The sequence below is a fragment of the Sander lucioperca genome, chromosome 7 (assembly GCF_008315115.2).
Source record: "Sander lucioperca isolate FBNREF2018 chromosome 7, SLUC_FBN_1.2, whole genome shotgun sequence".
Classification (NCBI taxonomy): Eukaryota; Metazoa; Chordata; class Actinopteri; order Perciformes; family Percidae; genus Sander; species Sander lucioperca.
The window spans coordinates 7410697-7430861 of record NC_050179.1 but is presented as its reverse complement, the minus strand read 5'-3'; the positions used below and the strand labels follow the sequence as shown (position 1 = coordinate 7430861).

The 20165-nt window shown below is 40.5% G+C and overlaps 1 protein-coding gene across 3 annotated transcripts in view; it reads left to right on the top strand.

The window, feature by feature from the left end:
• Nucleotides 1–14080, top strand: part of LOC116038720 (PDZ domain-containing RING finger protein 4-like) — a 136245-nt gene extending 122165 nt beyond the window's left edge. For 2 of the 3 annotated variants that reach the window (XM_031283312.2, XM_031283313.2), the window contains 5 exons: nt 5365–5463; nt 7706–7768; nt 9217–9318; nt 10093–10221; nt 11215–14080. In XM_031283312.2, coding sequence (XP_031139172.1) covers nt 5365–5463; nt 7706–7768; nt 9217–9318; nt 10093–10221; nt 11215–12687 — 1866 coding nt within the window. In that variant the 3' untranslated portion in view covers nt 12688–14080. The remainder of the gene's footprint in view (nt 1–5364; nt 5464–7705; nt 7769–9216; nt 9319–10092; nt 10222–11214) is intronic. The other variant, XM_036003456.1, reaches the window with a different exon arrangement.
• Nucleotides 14081–20165: the final 6085 nt, after the last annotated feature.

Here is a 20165-nt window from a genome sequence, read left to right as displayed (position 1 = left end):
CAATGCTTCCATTGGCAATGATGTCATGCCCCATGTTTTTCCCTACAAGGTAAAAAGATAATGTTGATGGTGTTACCTAAGATTTGCTAATTGTTTTCACAAGAAAAAGCTTGCAAACTCACTCTGAGATCGATCAAACCCAATTAAAGCGAGGTGTGTGTGTGTGTGTGTGTGTGTGTGTGTGTGTGTGTGTGTGTGTGTGGCAGGTGCTAGTAGGAAATGTGGAAACACATTTCTTTGCTTCTGTATCTTAACAGGAGTGTAAGTAACAGGAGCAGTTGGAGTAGGTGATGTTTCTAAGGCTGTTGATCTCTGACACATACAGATGGATACATACTGATGCACTGATTCAACTGTGACAGGAAGAGATAAACAGACTCTGTCTCCGCTCTCTGCTTTGGTCCAATATTCTTTATTTCCGAGTCATTGAGGTGCAGGCGTATTGCCGGCGAGGGCTCTGACTGGTCTGATGTATGATGATTGCTCACCCCTCCCTCCTTACATTTGCTTTATTTGAATTTGTTCTGAATGCTTCCACCCACTGAGCTTGAGCTGTGTCTTCACATCCTAAAAAGATTTGTGCAACCGCTTGGATCCCAGTGTCAAATCAGAACAAATATAATATATTAAAGCCTTTCTTTATGCCTCATTGCTATTAACAAATCCTATTATTCTGTGTATGCTTTGTGGCCTGTACGTTTTTTTTTTTTTATTTCATGCTCGGGGAGTTACATATCAAGCTAATGCAGCCCCACTTACTGTATGTCAACTGAAAACGCTGTGAGGGGGATGTAGGCGATAGCTCAAAAGCGCTTTCAGATTCAACCTGATCCCTCACTCCCCGCTGAATGAGACGAAAGAGAATGAAGGAAAGACATTTCTTTAAATTACCTTTTTGTCAGATGAAAACACACAGTGGGCGAGGGCAGTTTGCCATCACATCACAAATAAACCATCTAAATTTAATTCACCTTTCTAATACAGCAGGACATTGATGTTTCTGTTAGGGTAATCAACATGTGAGAGTCCTGGAGTACAGTGGTTGATGAGGTGGAGAGATGCCAGATGCCGCGGAGTTCCACATTCATAGTATACTGTTTATTTCAAAGCTGTTTGGGTTCGTGTGAAAACACAGGATTTTTATTTTCCTGTACTTAATAGGACACCACATACTGCTCATCTCTATCCAAACTGAAGACTGTATTCAGACTTCAGACTGCCGGCCACAGCAGGCAGCTGTTTTCAGCGAAAGAGGTTTGATAAACCCTCCATACTCAACCTGTTGAACACCAAACCACAGCCAGACAAAGTTAGCAACTAGCTGGTGAACAGTGGAGCATTTATGTTAAATATACAGATATTTTACAGTTTACAGCCTGTTGTGCTTCCCCCAATTGGTCAAAAAAATTAAAGCAGGTTAATGTAGGAAGGTTACTGTTGGTTTTCTGGGGCAAAATTATTAAAATATAAATGGAGTAAAATATTAGATAAACCAAGTTAGTGCAGCCAGCAAGACTCATGTGTAAACATAACATAAATGGGTTTTTACAAGAGCACATGTTCATGAAAGACTGCAGACAGGAAGAGTATCGCTGTAAGAATGAAAGGAAGCACCACCTTTGATACCACAGTAATTAAATCCAAGTCTGAGTCTGACTGAAATGAAACCAGACACATCTGTAAAGGCCGATTTCCATAGTTGAACAGTCAGTTCCCTATGAAAGTCAGACCGTCTCGACTTAAGGCTCTTGCTGCAGAGTCTTGTACACTGAAAATAAGCCAGCATTGACAGCAACTGACAAAAGCAGCAACCTACCATATTCTGATGTTTCCCAGCAACCTTTAATACTGTACTGTATATATGTACTCAATAGGGACTGACAGTCGAATTCCACCATAACTTTCTCCACGCAACTCGCCAATTATGTCTCCCTCCCTCTACTATCTCAAAAACCTTGTTAAAATTAGTCAAAAAGTACAGTATATTGTAACTCAGCCAATTTAATTGTTTATTCTCTAGGAAAGGCGAGACATTTTGTTGCCACCCATAAACCAACCACAAACCCTGGACTAAGCACAGTTAGCCTATAATGTTCTCCCTGATGGTTGGCTTGTTTGGATTAATGAAACACACAGGCCATGCTTTATAACTCGAATTTCACACAGAATCATCATACATTTCCTAGGATCCCTTGATGTGTACTGTATGTGGTCACAACACCATGTTAGTAACCATTCCTTTGATTGGTTTCAGTGAGTTCTGAAGAAGCAGAGTACTCCAAGCTCAGATAAAGTATTTCCTCTCTTCCTGTCAGTGGTAGCCATCCATGCATTTGTGAATGCTTTTTCAATTACTGGTAATCAAAGGCGCGATTATTATGACAGCATCCAATGTGCTTTGATGGTGGGCAGCAATCTTTTCCCTAATCACACCATCGCTGTCATTAATTTACTGTCAGCCCTCGTCCCTGTGCCATGCTGCAATCTCCTGCCTGAGAGGCAGAGAGCTCGCCTGGAAAATAGAGAAAAAAAATCAAAAGATGAGGAGAGACAGAGATTGGTGAATGTACGTTTGATGGATCAGGAGACAACCTCCTTTTACTGAGGCATCTGAGTGTGAGTGGGTGAGTGGGTGTTTTCTCTACACAATATTGTCTTAAAACAAGAAAGCAAAAGAACTGGTAAAGAAAAATGGTCAAATGTGTGCTACACACACACACACACGGTTGATGTTTCATCCAACATGCAGTAATTGTAGAAATCTATTTTCTCTGATCATTTAGCCACAGGTCTACTGCACTATATCTTACCATGAATTAGTCAGAAGTAACTTTAGGCTTGTTCTACAGAGCCACATAGGGATGATGTAGTACCTGCTCACACCTCTGCTTTGCCTCAGTCTCAGAAATTAATTTGTGTGGATTATTTTTAGACAGAAGGCTCAGATACATTGCTTGTGATTTCAATATTTCCCACAGATATCCCACGACTTCTCACATCATATTAGCATGCAAGATGTGAGCTGTCTCCGTAGCTCCCATTACCTCCATGACTGCTTTGTTGCATCAGATGTGCTGCTTTAATAATCTCTACACCAACAATAATGGTGGTTGCTCATTAGTAATATTTTTAATATAGCTAATGGCTTATTTTTGTAGCTAACTTTGTATAGGAAGTCGACTCCAAAGCCTTTTCCCTCTTATTCTTAACATATCAGCCGGGATTTGAAGTTGTCATCGCTTCTGAGACAGTCAATTAAAGATCTGAGTTCCCCGTCAGGTGGAGGCTGTCGAGAAAGATAAAACGACAAAGCTCAGATTATGTCGTTTTTCTTCAGCTCTTTTTCTCTGTGTCTGTGCGAATGTGTGAGCTTTGCTGAATACACTTGTGTGTAAGTATAGGTATTGTACAGGGATGCAGGAAGTACTTTTTGTGTATGATTGTGTATGGAAGTGTGTGTAGCCCAGCTCCCTGGTCTAAAAACACCTTAATGATCTGTCAATGTGTAAGAAAAGCAGAGGTAGAGAAGATGAAGAGAAAATGAGTGACAAGGAAGAAGGACAACAATGAGAACTGAGCCTAAAGATGTGTTTGTGTGTGTGTGTGGAGGGGGGGGGGTCATAAACAGCTTAGGAGGGGTAGCCAGAGGCAGCAGGTGGCGACTCTCTGGCAGTAGTATTGGCCTTTTCTCCATCTTCCCCTCATCTCATCTCACCATGGTCAGACTTCACCCTCCCCTGGTCCTATTCCCAAAGCCGACGTGTAACCAGCCAAGCCACGCTTGTCACAGAGGAAATGAATCTCTCTGTTTGTGTGAGGCCCCTGTGAGCCCCACCAGAGCCCTCACCACCGCCTCCATCCTCCTCTCCACTCAACCATCTCACTCCTGCTGCTGAGAGTTGGTGTGTTTCTGCTCTAATGAAGACTTTTGGAGGAGAGGCCATTTCACACTTGATTCCCCCCAACACCCTTGATATGTTTCAGCATTTAGAGATGAAGCACAGGCCTGTGCGGTTTGCTGTTTGGCTGCACTTTTGTTGTGGGAAACCGAGAGTCCAAAGTGGTTTATGTGCATTAATTGTCTGCAGGCTTGGAAGAACTTGCAAGTTGTGTGTTGGTTTCATATTCACAACATACTTTAAATAGTAGATGAAGAGGGGCTGCCACTCACTCAAGTTCTAGCTACAGTTAATCAAATCTCACTTTCTGTTTGTTTATATTTATGAACTTAAATGAAGAATTCATGTTGACGCCAGGGTACTTTGCTGTGTTCCAAGAGGCTTGTGGGAAATTTGACGACCACTGATTTGTAAGTCAATAGTTTGTTGATCTCTCCCCAAGGGAAGATGAGGAATACTGTAGTGCTCCAAATATGTATATCTGGTATCATTAGCATAATTACAGTTTATTTATAGTCTAACATTCTACAACTTGGCAAAAGCTTGAAAGAAAAACACTTGAGGTCCTCTGGCATTTATCAAAGCCCCACCGATCAAACCCTGCAAGCTGGAAATGTCTTTCATGATCAAACACTTTCAGACTCAAAAACCTTAGATGAGAGTTGGCAATCCACACTCAATAAGCATCTCAAAAACAAGTCAATTTTTGTGCTGAAACTTGAAAAGCATTATTTGATCTATAGCGAAGAACTTTGTCTTTGTGTAGCCATTGTTGTGCATCAAGATTTGAGTTTTATGGTAAGTGTATCCAAATATATTTGGAGTCTCAGATCAGTTTCAGTTTCTTCATTAAAGGTTACAGACGTACTCTATGTCGGCAAAACAATATCACCACAAGGTTGGTATAGTAGCTATTGTGGAGCTTTCAGTCGTATCATTCAATCTTCCTTGGTAGATGGAGATTGTGCAGTCGTCGTAGAACTGTAGTTCATTTATTGTTTTGAGCACTTAATGGATTTATCTGCCACGATGGCGTGAAGTGTTAAAAAACAGAATTTTATCCAACAATTTCATAGCAACTTATTTTGTAAGTTCTATCTCCGAATGGAGATTGTGTGATGTGATCAAGAACTCCAGAACAGCTACTAAATGGACCTTGTGGTAAACTACTGTTTTTAAGGGAAAAAGAAAACTTTCAGTGTCCTCCTATATCCTTAAATGTCCAACATGCTTTCGCTCCGGGGACGGCAATGTCCGTCTGTCGGTGCACCAATTGGATTGCTTTGAAATTGGTACAGACATTCATAAAAACAAATCATTAAACTTTACACCTAGTAAACATTAGCATTGTCATTCTTGTGACTATGCAAACGACAACATTAAGCTCAAAGCAATGCTGTGCCCGGCATTTATGACTCTTAGTTTTGTTTTTACATTCTCTACATTTTATTCCGTATCTACATAGGAAGTGGAATTGTGTAGACTCAACAGCCAAGAGAAGTTGGGGCTAACTCTGTGCTACAGAACAGATGAAGAGGAGGATGTGGCCATCTATGTCAGTGAGGTGAGTCGATGACTTCCCCTTCAAGATGATAGACTTGGATGACTTGTATTGAAAGTGAGTTATTTTCTTCATATATGACCATGAGCTCTGCATCTTCCAACTTAGTTTGCCATGAGGAAGCACTAACTTTCCATACTAAGTTTTTCATTGGAGAACTCTCTAAACATAAAATATTCTCTCTTTTATCTTTCCCAGCTCTGCTTTGCTCCTGGAGATACTGTAAAAAAAAAACATGCAACATAAATGTATCTACCTCCTGCTAGCTTTTTTTCTTTATGGCCAACCACCACCGTTAGGACTGCTAGCTTGTTGAAAATTGAAAAAAATAATACTCTTGGGGCAAAGGTACAGTATATTCATATTCTTCAGTTCTTTATATTTCAGTTCTTTGAAGTCTCACATTTACATATCATACACCGTTGTAGAAACCAACAATTATCATGGCTAGATCAGTGCCTCAGTAAAATGCCTAAAACAACTGACAATGCTAAATTTTCATGACTAAATCATTTGTGACATTTAATATTCATCTTCCAATTTATGATTTACTTTGGTATTCATGTGAGCAAAGCAGATTCTCTATTGGGTATTATTAAAAAATTTTTAAATAAATTGAACTCTTTCATCAACCACAAATTACGTGTTTGGACAATTTGGCAATGTTCTAATTGCATGACTACAATGTCAGTTACCGACAGGAAATGACCAAGACAGAAAAAACCTAAACCCTTTCAGGTCTGAGTTGTTCATCCAGTCCTTTCCTGACAGCTGACACAAATAATCAAGCTGTGAGATACACGTTAACAAAAAGACTCTTGCATCCGTTATCTCCCACTTGAAAGCATAGAAAATACTGTTCTCCATTCTGCTCAACTTTCTCTCCGAATCGTTTGAAGTTGACTCGGACCCTGCAAGATGTTCGCTTTGAGAGCTGAGCAGAATATAAATCACTGCATCCATGGCTCTTGGCAGCATCCTTAAGTGTTCATTTTGAAAAAAGTAGAGCTTAAAGGTGTGTGCTGCATTTAGATGAGGTGGCTGGATGTCACTGTATACAGGGTGTGTTACAGGGGGTGTTACTTTGATCTTGCATAAGTAGCGAGAGCACATCAACATGGAGTTAAGAACAATGCAAGGTCATTTTAAAACAAGCTTAATTTCCCAACTTTGTAGCACTTGATGAATGGCCATATTGTCTTTACTGTGTTGTTAGTTTAGTTTTTCACTTTGTTTCTATTGTGTCTCACAGTACAGTGGTTAAACAATTTAAAAGTCCATTCTGTTAAGTCCATTCATTTTCTATACCTGTTTAATTCTATTCAGGGGCGCAGGGGGCTTGCATAGGGCAAAAAGGCAGAGTCCATCCTGGGCAGGTCACCAGTCTATTGCAGGGTCAACAGACACTCATTCACACTAATGGCTTTTCAGTCCATCTTCACTCTCTTTGTTTAGGTTTCCTCCAGATCAATTTTCTCACATCTTCTTCCCACTGTTCAAACACAGTCAGAAAGTCAAACCCAAAACCTTCTTGCTGTGTGGCAAAAATGTAACCACAGCCATTTCACCACTCACTATCTTCAACAACTAATAAATTCCAAAATGGTCCGATATTTCAGTTTCCAGTTGTAGATTACTCAGGGTTTAGGTCTCCCCATAACTGCAGAAAGATTACCTTCAATTTCCTCTGTTCCCTCCATTCTTGTCTGGTGACCTTCCTCCCCGTTCAATGAGTGTTCCTCTGTGTAGGAGTGGACTATCATGAAGATAGAGTGCCACAGCACCTCACCATCTCCAGAAATCCCGCCTGTTAGAAGAAATTGAAACGAATGGCCCCAGACACCAATTGATTGGCCGATGAAAGAGTGTCCTGCCCCCTTGTTCACTGACATTAGTTACAGGAGGAGCAAGGACATCATGCATTGAGGCTGAGTTACAGGCTGTAAATGCTGTATCCACAGGCTTGTCTATAGAAACCTGCCACAATATAGCAACTCAGGCGGGTACAATTGAGGACTTAAATGATGAAGGTGATGCTCAGGGTTAAAATGCCTTTGAAAACTGACCAAAGTCTTCCCATGACAGCACACCTATTGTATGTTGCTCACATTATTAACAGTCTAGACATGTCTAGCTGGGTGATTTCTTCATAATGAGTTAAAACATTTTCAGGCACTTTCTGATTCTCTTGAATGAGGATTGAAAGTGTTTTAGAGGCATTATTTTGTTCCCTCTATCTTCACAGATCAGTCCAAACAGCATCGCTGCCAGAGATGGCCGCATCAGAGAGGGGGATCGCATTTTACAGGTACAGTAGGACATTCTCTCTTATTGTCCCCCTCTACACCAGCTCTCATTAGATTCAACATAAAAACACGCTTTTATTTTGTCACACTCAACCACTGTCTCCCAGCATGAGAGCCCATTCATTTTTAATGGCAGTACATTAAAGGGGGAACTCACCCCCGCTGTGACTGTTAGAGGGGGAGAAATGCCCCCCTGGCTGTTTTAGTTACAGACTCAGCACCAACGTTTTTTTTTAAGAGTTCTGGTTCAGGATGGCACTGTGCTGCAGCTCACTGCCTCCTGTGGGATAGGGCTGAGAGGCTAGGACTGTTATTAGCCCCTAGCTTCATCTTCAAGCCTGAGATTCAGAGGAATTTCTGCCATCGACAAGCAGCAGTTGTTAGGGCTGAGGGCTGTACAGTTTAGCGTTGCCTCCGTGGGTAATTATTGTTTTTGTTTAGACAATTAATAGCTTACAATTAACAATTAAAATCTAATTGTAATGTGTAAAGTATATTATGACCTTATTAAATTCTTATGGCAAACAATTGCCTACTTAAAATTCAGCAGACAGAGCAACATTTCCTTTACTTGGAGCTGTGCGTTTAGCCACCTGATGAATATAAGTTTAATATTTACTGTATTTTAAATTCTGTTTTGGTCACCACCAATTCCTGAGGAAAATAAAAGATAAGGCTTGTTAGCTTTCTAGATGCCAACTACGTTCACCACAGAGTTGGGTGATGATTCTCTGTGGGTTCATCACTATAAACATCTTTCAGATTACACATTTGATCCATTGTACATATAAAAAATATTAATTGTGTAGCTTTAGCTGCAAAAATAGCAATTGAACGTAGTGTACTGGTATAGGTCACCTTTGATACCACAAGGAGGCAATTACCTATTCTAACAGAAGTGAAGATCTATAATGTGATTATTTGATGCGTGGGGCGGATGCATAAGAACTGTTTACTTCTAACTGTATGCAGGTGTCTACCATGTGTGACTGATTTGAGCCAGGAGTATGCGCGTGTATGTGTGTTTGTGAGGCAGACCAGTACTCTGGCACTATTATCCACCAGTGACAGGGCCATTACTCTGCCTGCAAAAAGATGGACGCCCCTGTCAGTGGCCAGTTAATTGTACAGCTAGATGCATGTGCGCTGCCGGATACTTTGGTGAACACAACAGCTCGGTTGGCCCATGGCCACTGTCCCATTCATAATCACTGCTGGGTCTTGCTTCATATTAGAGAGCATCAGAGTGTTTACAATTTCCCCAGGAAAATAAGGCATTATTGTGCAGTGCCAATTTATCGTGGTACTTTAAGGGCTTTTGTATTGGAGAGAATGAAGTTGGCCACAGTGTGCATGTACCTGTTTTTAAATGTTTTCTGTGTATAGAATACATGTTTTCTTGTGTCTGACTTAATAGTGAGTGTTCTAATCATGTTTGCATGTCATTTAGATTAATGGCCAAGATGTACAAGACAGAGAGGAAGCAATGGCTGCACTCTCCAATGATGAGAGTAGGAACATCGTACTGCTGGTTGCCAGACCTGAGATGCAGGTTAGAATTTACTACACAGTTCCCTCACACTGACATACTGTATATTTCAGCCACCGACTTTTGGTTTGTCATTTACATTATATTTGCTCAAAGTAAACCTTAGCAGTCTGGGGTAGCCAACCCTCCCCACTGCCACAACCACTCCGAGTAGAAGCCACCACTGAGACACCTCATCATGTTTTATTTTTATGCAGCGCCACTGTAATTGACTTCCAACGGTAAGCCATAAAAGCTAATGGCATGCTAATGTGGAGTGAGTTCAGGCCCAAGGCTGATGGCGAATAAGTAAAAGGACTCTGCCGCAGTGCAGATGAGCCAGGAGCAATAGTAGACTCTTTGTAATTAAATGTGTCTCTCAGTAGTAAATCTGAAGTCTTCAGATATGGATCCCACTTGGTTCACATCGAGCAGACAAACAAATGATGGATGGTGTGGAGCAAATAGGTCAAAGGTGGCAGTCTTATGTCCATTACATTGTATTGGCTTGATTTTAAGATTAGAATGCATGTTTTAAAGATGAGGGGTGGTCATTTGTTGGTTAAGAAAAAGGTTAACTCCAGTCAGTCAAACACAACATCATAGTGATGCTTGTGGTTTCTTATTTCAAAACCATGCCTGGTGTTTTTTTATTTATTTTTTTTATTTTTTGAAAATCCCATTTGGAACACCCAACTATTTGTTTGTGAGACACTGTGTCGCCACAAGCTTTAGGCCTTAACAAATAACACTCGCCTCTTTCTCTCTCTCCACATGCTTTCTTTCATTCACCCTTAGCTGGAGGAGGCCTGGCTGGATGATGAGCACAGTGAGTTCCTGGAGCAGCTGAAGATGGAAATGTTGGAGGAGCAGCAGAGAGAGGAGATGGAATTGGCTGCCTTACAGGAGGAGCAGGAGAATGAGCAGGTCAGACAGCAGCAAAACATGCTTTGCATAACTGGATTAGCGAGACAATAACAAAGCTTTGTTATCTGGGTTTAAGAAACTCTGGAAAGCCTTTTTCTTTGTATTTGCTCTGTTCAACAATAATAAAGGCCCAAAAAAACTAGTGAGTCACAAAGCAATAGGTGTAAGGTAACCTTCCCCCTGATTGACAGACCGTAATATCTTATGAACATCATATACCATCAGACTGACCAATAATTGCTTTTACTGTGTTAGGTCATTATTCACAGTCAATATTAACCTGTTCCTCAAAATCACTACAGATCTAGCTGGTGGCAGAGATTAAATCAAACTATTCATTGACTTTCTTTGCAAAACAGTGAAAACTAGCTTTGCCCTTTGAAATATGAATATAAAATAATGATAATGAATATTTATGGAAGGAGGCCGTTGAACAGTTTAAATTCCAAACATTAGTAATCATAATTTAGAATTCTGTTTTGTTGGGAGAATAGCAAGCTACAAAAATCCATATAAATGGAACTTCAAAGACATGGCAGAGAGGAAACAATCCCTCAAGTAACAGAGCTGTATAACAGAGTTACGCACAACAGCGTGTGTAATCCTTCAGGAGAATGCAGAATAGGGTTGCACTTCTTGAACTCTTAAATTCTGTAGTTCTGGTGACTTTTTGTTGTTTTCTGTCCTTATTCCATAAAAAGGAAGGTAAAACACGAAACTATATGAGAAAACACCAGGGTACCATTTTTTAATCACTTAAAACATATTTGCAAGGTTACTTGCAAATAACTTGAAAACATACTTACACACACTAATAATCAAAACAGGCTTACATACACACACATACAGTTTCCAGTAAGTGCCAAAGAATAATATGATAATAAAAATGGATCCTTATGTGGCTCATTAAAAGAAAGAAGTGTACCATAATGTAATTGCCAGAGATCTATAAAAAAGTATTTCAGGCTGGTCTTGTCATCTTATTGTTTTCAGAGAGCAGAAGACGACAAGCCCACCTGCTCAACGCTCCCTCGTCATAAAGATAGCGTACTGAGTATAAAAGACAAAATGGAGAGCTCAGAGCATAATGTTATGGCACACATACAGAGACGCTTGTCCCAGTGCCTGAGAGACAATCGGGACACACACCATGCCACCGGCTCCATGCGGCTGGAGGACAAAGAGGATGAGGACGATGATGAGACGGAGGGTGATCGTTTCCAGCAGCTCTTAGAGCTGAAGTGTCAGATACGTAACAGCGGTGAGTACGATCTGTTCTACAGCCGCCGCAGCACCATTGAGTGCAACATGGGAGAGCAGGGCAGCGTACAGCATGAGCTACGTATGCTCAATGAGGAACTGCGCAGTATCGAACTAGAATGTCAGAACATTATGCAGGCCCATAACCTTCGTAAGGGCCAGCAGTCTCCCTCCACAGGCCACTCTGCACCCTCAACCAAAACCCAAAGCTTCCATCGAAGTGACCCCTCAAGGGGTAAGCTGGCTGACATTAATGAGAGGCTGGAGAAATCAGACAAGGACAGCTCCAGTGCCTATAACACGGCGGAGAGTTCACGAAGCACTCCTCTGGCAATGGACCGTTCACCGGAGCACTCACTCCAGAGGATGGTTAGTCTCACCAACCAGAGGAACCTCTGCAGTGGTCTTGCCACTGGTCCTTCTCTTAGCCCAAGCCCCATCCCAGCATGCCTTGCTTCAGTCCCAGGGGAAGGCAGCAGCCATGAATACAGCAATCCTTCTGAGTCGAACCAGACAACTCAGGCTGAGGAGGAGAGCAGGGGCAAATTAAAGCCACGTTCTTCCCATATTCCTTACTTCTCTCCATCCCACAGTTCCCAGCAGAGGCAGGTCAACATCCCAGCACATGCCCGCCACTACCAGAGCTACATGCAGCTGATCCAGCAGCGCTCAGCTGTGGAGTATGCTCAGAGCCAGCTCAGCCTGCTCAGTGTCTGCAAAGAGCCTCAGAGGCCCAATAATGAGCCCAAGATGGAGTGGAAGGTCAAGATCCGCAGCGACGGCACGCGCTACATCACCAAGAGGCCTGTGAGAGACAAGATCCTGAGGGAGCGAGCCCTAAAGATTAAAGAGGAGCGTAGTGGGGGAATGACCACTGATGATGATGCAATGAGTGAAATGAAGATGGGGAGGTACTGGAGTAAAGAGGAAAGAAAGCAGCACTTGGTCAGAGCAAAAGAACAGAGGAAAAGACGAGAGTTCATGCAGCGTAGTCGGCTGGAAAGCTTGAAGGAGAACCCTCAGAGCAGCAGCGAGGGTCGCAAGGAAGTCAGCATTATAGAGCTCAGCCAGAAGAAGATGATGAAGAAACGCAACAAGAAGATCCTGGACAACTGGATGACCATCCAGGAGCTGATGACTCATGGTACTAAGGCCCCTGAGGGAGCCAAGGTGCACAACGCCTTCCTATCAGTCACTACTGTATAAAAGAAAAAACACACACATTCTACCCGATGCGGTATAATATACTTGCCTCGTTAAATGTGGCATTTTTATGAGGACAATAGGAATATTTTTCACACTTTGTAACCCAAAAAGCATTTTGTAAGAAATTTATCAGTGGTGTCATGGGATTATCTTCATGCTTTTCAGTATTGTTTTTCACATCACTCTGCAGGACAAACATTTTTCTATGAAATTATGACTATATAATTATTTTATTACTTCGCTCTAAACATTTTTATCTTTTCAATTCTATTTTCATATTTATGTTGTAACCATACAACTCAAAATGGTTGTATGAGCATCTTAAGACAAGTTAAGTGTTTTCTGTTGTGTAATTTCTATACAATTGCAACACACAATGAATCAGTGGGTTTCCAGCCTTTCACTTCCTTTTTAAATGCATCTTTCATAAACGTATCTACTTATCCTTTAAAGCTGAAATCAATAACTCACTCAATGTTGTTGTGAGGTAGTTGAAATTATGTTTTAGACTATTGGTGCTTAGACATGGACAAGAAGTCCAACTAGTCACAAAGTCTACCACACATCAGGAAATTATGATAGCTTAAAAATAAAGTTAAAGTAAGGTACAAATTTCAGCTTTAAAAGATGATGGCTTGAAAAAAGAGTTGAGATAAAATAAATTCTTCGCTTTAAATAGGAAATGATCTTACATTACAATCATAGTACTGTATAACTTGCTCCTAATAAAAGGTTGAGCGTAACTATGGCAAGAATGTGTTTCACTGCAAACTGCCATATCTCTGACGTTTTAGATCTCTAAAACATTAATTGTTAATATGAGCAAAAGTTTCAAGTCAACAACTCAAATAACTTTTGCTAATATCATTTTTATTATCAGCAATTTTATAAAAGCATCTTTTAAAAGTTCCAATACCTCATGTTACAGTGAAATACTTAAGAAGCTGCTACACTGACTGGTCAATTGAAAAACACCTTTGTGGACACAGGATTTATGTACTATATTGTACTTATGAGATTTTTTTGACATTAAGGACACAAACATCCCAAGAGTCAAGAATATTCTGACTCATTGCCAGTGCTGCAGCTTTGTTTGTATGTTTTTCAGCTTTTGATAAAATTTATTTTCTATTCAGTTTTATTTTTCCTTAATATTTTGAGGTTTTTATTCTACATATTCAACAACAGATGGACCTGCTCATAGCTTTTACATACTAGTATTTTTACGTCATCAACATACACCTTTACTCAGCATAGCCTTAACAGCAAAAATGGAATCAATGATACAAACCTCAATTCCAATGAAGTTGGGACATTGTGTAAAACGTAAATAAAAACAGAATACAATGATATGCAAATCCTTCTCAACCTATATTCAATTGAATCCACTACAAAGACAAGATATTTAATGTTCAAACAGATAAACTATAGGTTTTTTTTGCAAATATTCACTCATTTTGAATTTGATGCCTGCAACACGTTCCAAAAAAGCTGGGACAGGGGCATGTTTACTACTGTGTTACATCACCATTTCTTTTAACAACACTCAATACGCGTTTAGGAACTGAGGACGCTAATTGTTGAAGCTTTGTAGGTGGAATTCTTTCCCATTCTTGCTTGATGTACGACTTAAGTTGCTTAACAGTCTGGGGTCTCTGTATTTTGCACTTCATAATGCGCCACACATTTTCAATGGGAGACAGGTCTGGACTACAGGCAGGCCAGTCTGGTACCTGCACTCTTTTACCACAAAGCCACGCTGTTGTAACACGTACAGAATGTGGCTTAGCATTGTCTTGCTAAAATTAGCATGTACGTCCCTGAAAAAGACTTTGCTTGGATAGCAGCATATTTTGCTCCAAAACCTGTACCTTTCAGCATTAATGGTGCCTTCACAGATGTGCAAGTTACCCATGCAATGGGCACTAACACACCATATCATCACAGATGCTGGCTTTTGAACTTTGCGCTGATAACAATCTGGATGGCCCGGAGGACATGACGTCCATGATTTCCAAAAACAATTTAAAATGTGGACTCGTCAGATCACAGCACACGTTTCCACTTTGCAGTCAGTCCATCTCAGATGAGCTCGGGCCCAGAGAAGCCGTTGGCGTTTCTGGGTGTTGTTGATAATATGGCTTCCGCTTGGATATGGTAGATGGATATGGTAGAGTTTTAACTTGAATTTGTAGATGTAGCGAACAAACTGTTTTAACTGACAGTGGTTTTCCAAAGTGTTCCTGAGCCCACATGGTAATACCCTTTACATAATAATGTCAGTTTTTAATGCAGTGCTGCCTGAGGGATCGAAGGTCACGGGCATACAGAGCAGAGATTTCTCCAGATTCTCTAAATCTTTTGATGATATGATGGACTGTAGATTATGAAATCCCTAAATTCCTTGCAATTGTAAGTTGAGAAACATTTTTAAACTCTTGGACTATTTGCTCACGCAGTTGTTCACAAAGTGGTGAACCTCGCCCCATCCTTGCTTGTGAACGACTGAGCCTTTTGGGGATGCTCCTTTTATAACTAATCATGACCTGTTCACCTGTGGAATGTTCCAAACAGGTGTTTTTTGAGCATTCCTCAACTTTCCTAGTCTTTTCTTGCCCCTGTCTCAGCTTTTTTGGAACGTGTTATAGGCATCAAATTCAAAATTAGTGAATATTTGCAAATAAACAATAAAGTTTATCAGTTTGAACATTAAATATCTTGACTTTGTAGTGTATTCAATTGAATATAGGTTGAAAAGGATTTGCAAATCATTGTATTCTGTTTTTATTTACGTTTTACACAAAGTCCCAACTTCACTGGAATTGGGTTTTTTTGTACAGTACATTTGTGTGGCCAAACTGCAACAGAGAGGTATTATTCAGCCTTATTTATGCATAGTATAATTTGAGTTTATTGTAACTGGAAAATGTTTTGCGGCTAAATTAAACGTGTTAGGATGAGTGCCACTGAGCAGGACTCAGAACACAACATATTAGATCATTGAAACCCTAAGCTGGTGAAATGAATGGGTTGCCATTTATCAACAGACTTTATAATCCAGTTACATGTACAGTATACTCATTCCAAATGCCTCATTTTTAACTGAAATATTGTAAATTGGAAATTTTAAACCAATCCCTGTATTTGTTTTGAGTCAATGTCAATGGTCTAATTTCAAGTAATGCGTAGTTGGCACATTTGTAGCCAGGTAAAATGTGTGATAATGGTGATCTTTGCAAAATAAATGATAATAAATTATTGTTTTTTTGGTATCATATCACACTGGATCATGTTTTTTTTATTCAAACATTTATGGAAGAAGCTAAATCGCTGCTACTCTGCAGTGCTTACCGGGCGCTTCAACTGTATAGTAAAACATTCAGCTGGTAAATGATGAACCTTGACCATAAAAATGATACTAAACTCAGCAAGGTTCCAGCACACTACCTTTGTTATTTTTCTTAGTTGTTTCTTAGTCAGATGTTTGAAATTTGAACGTCCTTAAGTGGTTGATGTTAACACCGTAAAAGTGAGCAACAGCAACAAACTGTGCTGTTCTTTTAGTCTTTGGTGAAGATGCTGAGGCAGAGGGACAATGTATAAAGAAGAGATGTGGAGGGTGTCAGGGAATAGGGTCATATCAGGAAAGTTAACAGTGCAAACAGCAACAAAAACTCAAAAAAGTCAAAAAAAAAGTCACTCCGGGGTAAAGACCAGTCTGATGAAGTGAAACCGAATTTCTTGTTCACTGAACACACGTTCACCTCGGATATCTCCTTAGGAGTGGCTTTTTATCTCCCTTCTGTGAATATGTTAAGTGATTAAACAGAAGGAGATTTCAATTAAAATTACCTTTCACTCGGATGGCTTTCTGTTCATTAAAATGTACCAACTACTTAATCATTGCTATGGCCTTGTCATATGCAGGGGAGAGCTACTGGGACACTCTGGTCTTTGTATTATCTTAAATTGTCAGTGCGCTATAGCTGAAATCGGAGTGTCGCGGATACACTACTGCCTGAAGACTGTGCTGTACTTCTGTGTTTCCATTTAACTGAAAACTTGTTCCATTTTAAGAAACTGATAAAATATTAGTCTTCCTGATATCATACTTGTTTTCTTTTGAGTAGAAAATGTTCTTGGTTACATATAGGCAACTATGTTTTTGTTGCCAAGTATTCATTTTCACTGTTTGGTTTTCTTTTGTTATACTTTTAATATTTTCATATTTCCAAACACTTACTGTGTTCAAACTGGCCTGTAAATCCAACTCCTTACATTACAAAGCTGTTGTTAAGCTTCTGTATCACTATGAAAGCACTTCCTACTGACATACTCTACTTTATTTACATGCAATACTGTTCCAAAATGCCAGGGTATCACATTTAGGGTGAATCTCAGCTTGTACTCCATGCCAAAACCTTCTTTTTCCAAAATAGTCTGTGGTACTTAAAAGCGTCTCCATTTATACAGCGAAACCTAATATCCAAGTTGGTATTAAAATGTAGACTCCTGCCATCCCCCGAGCCTATTTGCTCTCCCCTCATTCGTTAATTCTCTCACTCTGTATAGACGGAGACCATTTAAATGCCAATCAAAAGCCACAGAAGAAAAAACGGTGCAAGATGAGTTTTAACAACCAATGCCAGAACCAGCCCAAGTGCTCGCTAGCTAATTAAGTTCATCCCTGCGCCCCTGAAAGACCCAGTCAGGTGTAATTAAAATCGAGCCTGTGACAGCCATGGCATTTGTCAGAGCTACCCAGCAGTTCAAATACCAGTAATGACAGAAATGTCAAACAGATAGCAGTGGCTCGTCTCCTTTTCAGCGCTCCACTCATAAACACACACAGAGCCAATGCCTCTGTTATGAATGTTTGCTGATAACCTTTAGGATTCCCTGAACAGCAAAAACTACAAATTCTCTACCATTATTTACCCAGGGAGGCCCATATTTATTGACATACAGATCCACTTGACACGTGATGGGGCAATCTACTTTATAGTGCCTTCTCTCCCATTTAATCTCAGAGGCTTGTAACAAACTAGTAATTGCCTCGGATCATGCGTCTTTCGATGTCACTTTAGAAATTGAAGGCAGCTTTGATCTTTGATATCATAACTGCTGTGTTGTGATAATTGGCCCTATCATGCCAGATGTAGCAGTGTGTATGCGAGTGATATGGACAGCTACTGCTGAGCCAGCTGTTCTGAATTTAAATGCCTTAATCAAGCAGAAGACAATAGCGAGTCTGTTGATAGAGGATTATGGGGCATGGAATCACCTAACACCTCTTCCCAAAGTCACTAGGCGTCATCCTCAAAGGAATGGGGGATTTCTCTACAAAATTTGATGGCAATCCATCCAATAGGTGAGATATATCAATCTGGACCAAAGTGAGGGACCAACCAACTAGGGCTCCGTTTTGAAGTGGTAGTAAAAACCGATCTGAGCGATCGGATCACAAGTGGACAGCTCTTAAGTACAGATGAAAACACTTTCAGGACACATTGAGAACACATTGAGATCCGATCACTCAGACCACATTCGGAGGTGGTCTAGCCACGTGTCCACATGTCCACATTCTTATAGCAATGAGAACGAGAATGTGTCCTGGGCCACATTAAGGACCGCCTACTCAACTGTGAGCGGAACTATGTACTCATTCAAAGTATTTATCATGTCACAGAAACCACTGAGAGTGAATCGTGTTTGGATGTTATTATCATACTGTGATGTGTTGCTGTTTTTGTTCCGGTGCTGCCTGCTTATTATGAAGCAGCAAACTCAGGAAATATTGGGTCTTCATCAGAGCATGTGAGCGGAGTGGAGCGGCAGCGAGCGGGGAGCGGGAGCGGGCGGGTCTTAGACAGAGCGCAGAGCGGCATTTTTAAAAGGACGGAGCGTCGCTCTATTTCCCGCTCCAATTTCGCTCCGCTCACACCACGAGTCTGAAGCATGCTCAGTCAAGCCTGACCCAGAATCCATCTGTCTTGCACTGTCATCAACAGACTATTTTCATTCAAAACTCGGCTCAATAATGGAGTAGATTTTTTCCTTTTTTGGAACGAGCGGGGGGCGATTTGAGTGGAGCGCGAAGCAAACTGCGTTGAGCGCTGAGCTATAATGAGCGGAGCGGCCTGATGTAGCTTTGAGCAGAGGGGTGAACAGTTCCGTGAGCGATGAGCTGAGATTCTCACCGCTCCACTCCGCTCATATGCTCTGGTCTTCATCAGCAGTAACTTAACTCGACTCAATGTAAAATAAAGCAGATATAATATGGAAACTAAACTTTGAACCACAGATTTAGTTAGAAGCTACTGTCTACGAATGTACTGAGAGCTGAACTCACAGAGACTTTTAAAAACGTCTCTCTCCTACACAGGTCCCTCCAGTCAGGAGACATCCTTAAACACAGTAAAAAAGCACAGCGGTGACATTTTTCTAAGATAGTCTCTTTAAATGTACTATGAACTTTGGAGATTCTGGGCTGCCGAAACATGGAAAGCCATGATGTGTGTTAATCACTTCAGACTACAGTAAGTTACCTCATTTGCAGTTTAAAAAAACATTCACTTATGCCTACCATGGTTGGTAGTCCAGAAAAACTCAAACACTTTGGGGGCCTCTGCACTTTCAGTTATGCTGAAAGTAAGACATTCTTTCAGATTCAATTCACTTTTCATTTCCAGCATCACAACGTGCAGAAAACCTTGTTTAAAGCCAAATGTTTACAGGCAGCTATGAATATAATATGAAAGTTACACAAAATAATAATTTTAAGAATTCATTTAAAATCCTCATCCTCATCTTCTGTTGTCTCACTATTTGCTTCATCACAGCTCTGTGTATTTAAACTCTCTGCTGGATATGTTTGTGTCCTTATTGGCAGAGATCTTTTATTGCTTCTGTGAACCATTTTGACTTTTTTTTCTTTCACACCCCTTGTTTTATGTGCTATTTGTTCTTTCATTTTCACCCCAACCAAATGCATTAGGGAACCTATTAAGCAAAAACGTGAATATTTCAGAGCATAATTAGAGCTCTTATTACAATTAATTATTCATAAAATGGGTGAACCAAACTGCAATACATACCGCAAAGGTCTCAAACATGTACTATTTGGATCACAATTAGAATATGGATAATACTCACTAAAACATATTGTATTACCGTTACCCATTAACACAGATATGCGAGTATATTATTCATAGACGCATATAGCAGATTTTAAGAGCTGGGTAATACCCGCTGGTGGAAACATAATCTCTGCAACATTCAACTCACACTATCTATCTATAAATTGCAGAACGTCTGTCTGTGTGTGTGTGTGTGTGTGTGTGTCTGTGTGTGTCTGTGTGTGTCTGTGTGTGTGTGTTATGCGCATATCTCTAGAACCGTTAGTCCGATGGATTTCAAACTTGACAGGTGTCTTGCTACGGTGCCAAGTTTGACATTGTTTGGATTAGAAATGCAAA